This window comes from Myotis daubentonii, chromosome 1 (assembly GCF_963259705.1).
Source record: "Myotis daubentonii chromosome 1, mMyoDau2.1, whole genome shotgun sequence".
Lineage (NCBI taxonomy): Eukaryota > Metazoa > Chordata > Mammalia > Chiroptera > Vespertilionidae > Myotis > Myotis daubentonii.
Window position 1 is genome coordinate 200,280,655 of NC_081840.1, and position 4,351 is coordinate 200,285,005.

General features: G+C 40.0%; 1 protein-coding gene across 1 annotated transcript; it reads left to right on the forward strand.

Annotated features, from left to right (window-relative positions):
• The first annotated feature begins 3,142 nt into the window (after positions 1 to 3,142).
• Positions 3,143 to 3,839, forward strand: LOC132218975 (rRNA-processing protein FCF1 homolog). Its single transcript, XM_059670943.1, has one exon. It carries the CDS (start codon positions 3,165 to 3,167, stop codon positions 3,759 to 3,761), a length of 597 nt encoding a protein of 198 aa, XP_059526926.1. The 5' UTR covers positions 3,143 to 3,164; the 3' UTR covers positions 3,762 to 3,839.
• The last annotated feature ends 512 nt before the right edge of the window (positions 3,840 to 4,351 follow it).

Consider the following 4,351-nt stretch of genomic DNA (forward strand, 5'->3'; position numbering starts at 1 on the left):
TAAACATATTTCAGGAAAAGAATATAAATATGCATACTTACTATAAGGATTAACAGGTGCTGGGGGGCGGGGGGGGGGGTGGGCGGGGAGAGGGGAAGGAGACTTGAACTTTGTGAGCTTTCTGGAAGCCAAAGCAAAAAAGAAAATACCATCAGGGACATACACTTCATCATCAGAATGGTGGGAGCATACCAATTCTTCAAGGGAGGAATAAAAGGTTTTTCTAGTGCTTAATATAATAAATTCGTCAAGTGAGATTTACATAGCGAATACTCAAATGGGTAGTACATAATGACCCTATCAATATTTTTTGTGGTAAAAGCAGTAATAGATATTTATTCATAAATGTCAAGGACATGACCTGAAAACACGGTACAGTGAAGGTCATTGGGAAAAGGTGTAAGGTAATGTGTTTCAAATGAGAAATGTTCTATGGGTTTGGCTTTATTCCAAGCCTGGAGTTTAGAGGCCATAGCAGAACGGTGGCCTAGAACTCTTCAAATGATCTGTATTTCACTTTTTGGCTGGTATTTTGATAAGAGTTGGCGCACTAACAGTTTAAGGTAAAAACACTGGTGATAATGCTGTTGTCTGTGTCACATGGACCTACATGTGTAGTCATCACTATGCTCCCTATGTATGAAGAGAATACACCCTGCAGAACGTGACACATGGAGTCAGAAGAACTAGGTTTCAGGCAAGTTACAAAATCTTGGATTTTATACTTGTGCATTTTGTGTTGGATGAACTTGTGATATTACCTTGAGAAAATAATTTGATCTCTTTGAAAAGTTTTCTCATTTGTATGTAATGAGATGGGAAAATTTTTATCGTCTAAATGGCTGTATGAGAATTCACTTTTAAGAATGGGACAGCTGTGTCATTTAAAAGTCTTTCTTTTGCGAGTGACAAAAAGATCAACTTAAAATAGCCTAAGAAAACGGGAGTTTATTGGCTCAGTAAATGAAAAGTCAGGGATAGGGTTAGTGGGCTAGCTTTCTAATTGCTACAACCTTGGTGAATTTTTTGTCTCAGTTCTGGAGGCCTGAAGTCTGAAGTCAAGGTGCTGGCAGGGCCACACCCCTCCAGAGGCTGTGGGAGCACCTGCTTCTTCTAGCTCTGGTGGCTACCTGGCATTCCTTGGTGTTCCTTGGAACTATCATTGGAACCACAATTGGAATGCTTATGGCCATGTCACGCCAATCTCTGCCTGCATCTTCAGATCAGCTTCTCCTCTGTATGTCTGTGTTTTCTCTTCTGTCTACATCTAATCTCCCTCTCTCTGGTAGGGATGCATGTGGTTGCATTTAGAGCTGGATAATCCAGGATAAGCTTTGCCTTGCAAGATTCTTAACTTAATCACATCCCCCCCCACCCCGCCCCCAAGTAAGATAATATTCTCTTTTGCCATATATGGTAACATTTACATGCTCTGAGGAATAGGATGGTAAGCTATATCTTTGTGGCCACCATTCATACCGTTGGCTTCAGAATTGCTGACATCTGGCCCAAATTATGCCATCAGGACTTGTTCCATACCAGCTTTCAGCTATCTTCCATGTGTAGCTTTGTCTCAGGCTTCATTTATTGCAAGATGGTGACAGCAGTTCTTGATTGTACGTTCTCTCAGCTTCATCTCTCTTAGAGGCCTCAGCTGGAAGTCGAATGGGCTTCCTTGCATCTGAGGAGTCACTCATCTGCCCCCAAACCAATCATTGTGAGGCTCTGATTGGCTTGGCATGAGTCATATGATCATGGTATCAACTCTTCTGGGACCACATGAACTGGGAATTGGGGAGGAATAGCTCCTCAAAGAAAATCAGGGCTATTAGAGAAAGGGAAGTGGATATTGGGTGGCAAAATAAACAAAATAAAACAAATTTTAAAAGTCACCACAAATGTCTGAAGCATCAGCTTTGTTGTTAAGACAGTTTAAAAAGCCCTTGATTTATATAAAAGAAGGAAGCCATGCTATGTTACAAAGAGAAGAAGGAGGATTATAGGGGTGTGGAGTGGGTCTGGGAGTGGAGTATGAGGAGAGACTCAGGAGAGGCCTAATTGGGATGTTGTAGAGCTATGTATTATATGAGATGACTCTTCCAGGGCTCCATGAATCTTTAATAATTAAAAAAAATGAACTGCTTAACTAAAGCAATTGGATTTCTCACTGGAATGACAAAGGGGTTGACCTTGCATCAAGCTTGAGGTTTGACCAAAATATAATCAGCTCTTGTAGATGCAGTTGAGAGTAGAGACCTGAGTTATATGTAAAGTAGGGCTATGACCCTTTCTGCGTAGAGCTGTGGGGGTGGGAGCATCAACTGAGATTAAGGGTATGAAATATTTTCTAACTGTAAAGTAATACACTCCTGGGAGTTCCCCTTGTGTTGTTTTCATGACTTTCCTCATAAGTTCATATCCATTTAGGCCTGTTAGTTTTCCTCTGAGTCATCCTCAGACACTTGTCAGGGAATCAGTCAAGAATGTTTGATAAAATCTCCTGAAATCCGTCTTCCCACCAACAAAGACCTTGGAGCACATTCCTACTGATTGTGAGGCGTCTTGGCAAAAACTTTAATCTATAGTTTATTGTGTAGACCATAATGCCAGAGGTGGAGCTGAGCTTCAACAAATCAGACAAAAGTTGACTTCTTATGCTATTACCTTATATCAAGGGCCATTTACCTGGGACACAGCCATAGGTGTGGTTGCATCTATCAGTCTTCTGAAACTGTGTGCAGTGTGTGTGTGTGTGTGTGTGTGTGTGTGTGTGTGTGTGTGTGTGTGTGTGTGTACATGCACGTGCTTCTTGCATTGGCTTGGGAAGAGGGTCCATGGTGGCTTTCAACAGATTCTCTGAAGGAGTCACAAACCTTCAAAGGTTAAGTACTCCAGACTCACAAAGTTTCTGGCGATGGGACTTTGTTGAAAGGTGAATGAGGAAACTTGAGAATTCTAACCCCACTCAGTTGTCAGCTCTCTTCCACCGGCTCTTCTTTGAGACTCTGCTGTTACTCTAACACTCTATTATGAGAGAAAGCAAAACATTATGTTTGTGTCTGGATACTTGTTCCTTCTTTTAAAAAACTTAAAGCATTTTATGTGTATGTTTTTAATTAGAAAGATAATATTACCGCCGGAAGAAACAAGAGTGCGGCGTGAACATGGGGAAGCAAAAGAAAACAAGGAAGTATGCGACCATGAAGCGAATGCTTAGTCTCAGAGATCAGAGGCTTAAAGAAAAGGATAGATTAAAACCTAAAAAGAAAGAAAAGAAAGATCCCAGTGCACTCAAAGAAAGAGAAGTCCCCCAACACCCCTCCTGCTTATTCTTCCAATATAACACACAGCTAGGCCCACCTTACCACATCCTGGTTGATACCAACTTTATCAACTTTTCCATTAAGGCCAAACTGGACTTAGTGCAGTCAATGATGGATTGTCTCTATGCCAAGTGTATCCCTTGTATAACTGACTGTGTAATGGCTGAAATTGAGAAATTGGGGCAGAAGTATCGAGTGGCTCTAAGGATCGCCAAGGATCCAAGATTTGAACGATTACCATGCACACACAAAGGAACCTATGCAGATGACTGCTTAGTACAGAGAGTAACTCAGCACAAGTGTTATATTGTGGCCACAGTTGACCGGGACCTTAAACGAAGAATCAGGAAGATCCCTGGAGTTCCCATCATGTACATTTCTAACCATAGGTACAACATTGAGCGGATGCCAGATGATTATGGAGCCCCTCGATTCTAATACTTAAAAGACAAAGTTTCTCTGCTTTCCTTCAACCAAATTTCTCCTTTGCAGGTTTATTAAACATGCTACAACATGCATTATTGTGCCACTCACACATTTGCTGTTATGAGCTGAGAACAGTTAAATACAATCACTTTCTGGTGGTGTTTTGAAAATGAAAAAAAAAAAAAAAAAAAAAGAAAGATAATATTACCTTTAGAAAATTTAGAAACTTAAGAAAAGCAGAAAGATATTTTAAAAATCATTCAAAAACTTGGTGAATAAGTTTGTTGGTGGCATAGCATAACTAGCATGGCCTTTGGTGTCAGATATACCTGAGTTTGTGTTCTGTGAAATTTTTGAAAGGTTGGTTAATTTCCTTAAGTCTATCTTCTCATTTATAAAATTGAAATATAATTATACTTACATCATAGGGTTCTTGGGGATTAAATGAGAAAACACATACCAGTACCTAGCATGCAAGAGTGCTTAATACATGATATCATGAATCAATCCATTCATGATAGTGTTTTGCCATGACTATTGTTTTCTTTCCAATCTTTTTTATATACTTGAGTTCATATTGCCTTTACAATTTTGTTTCCTGT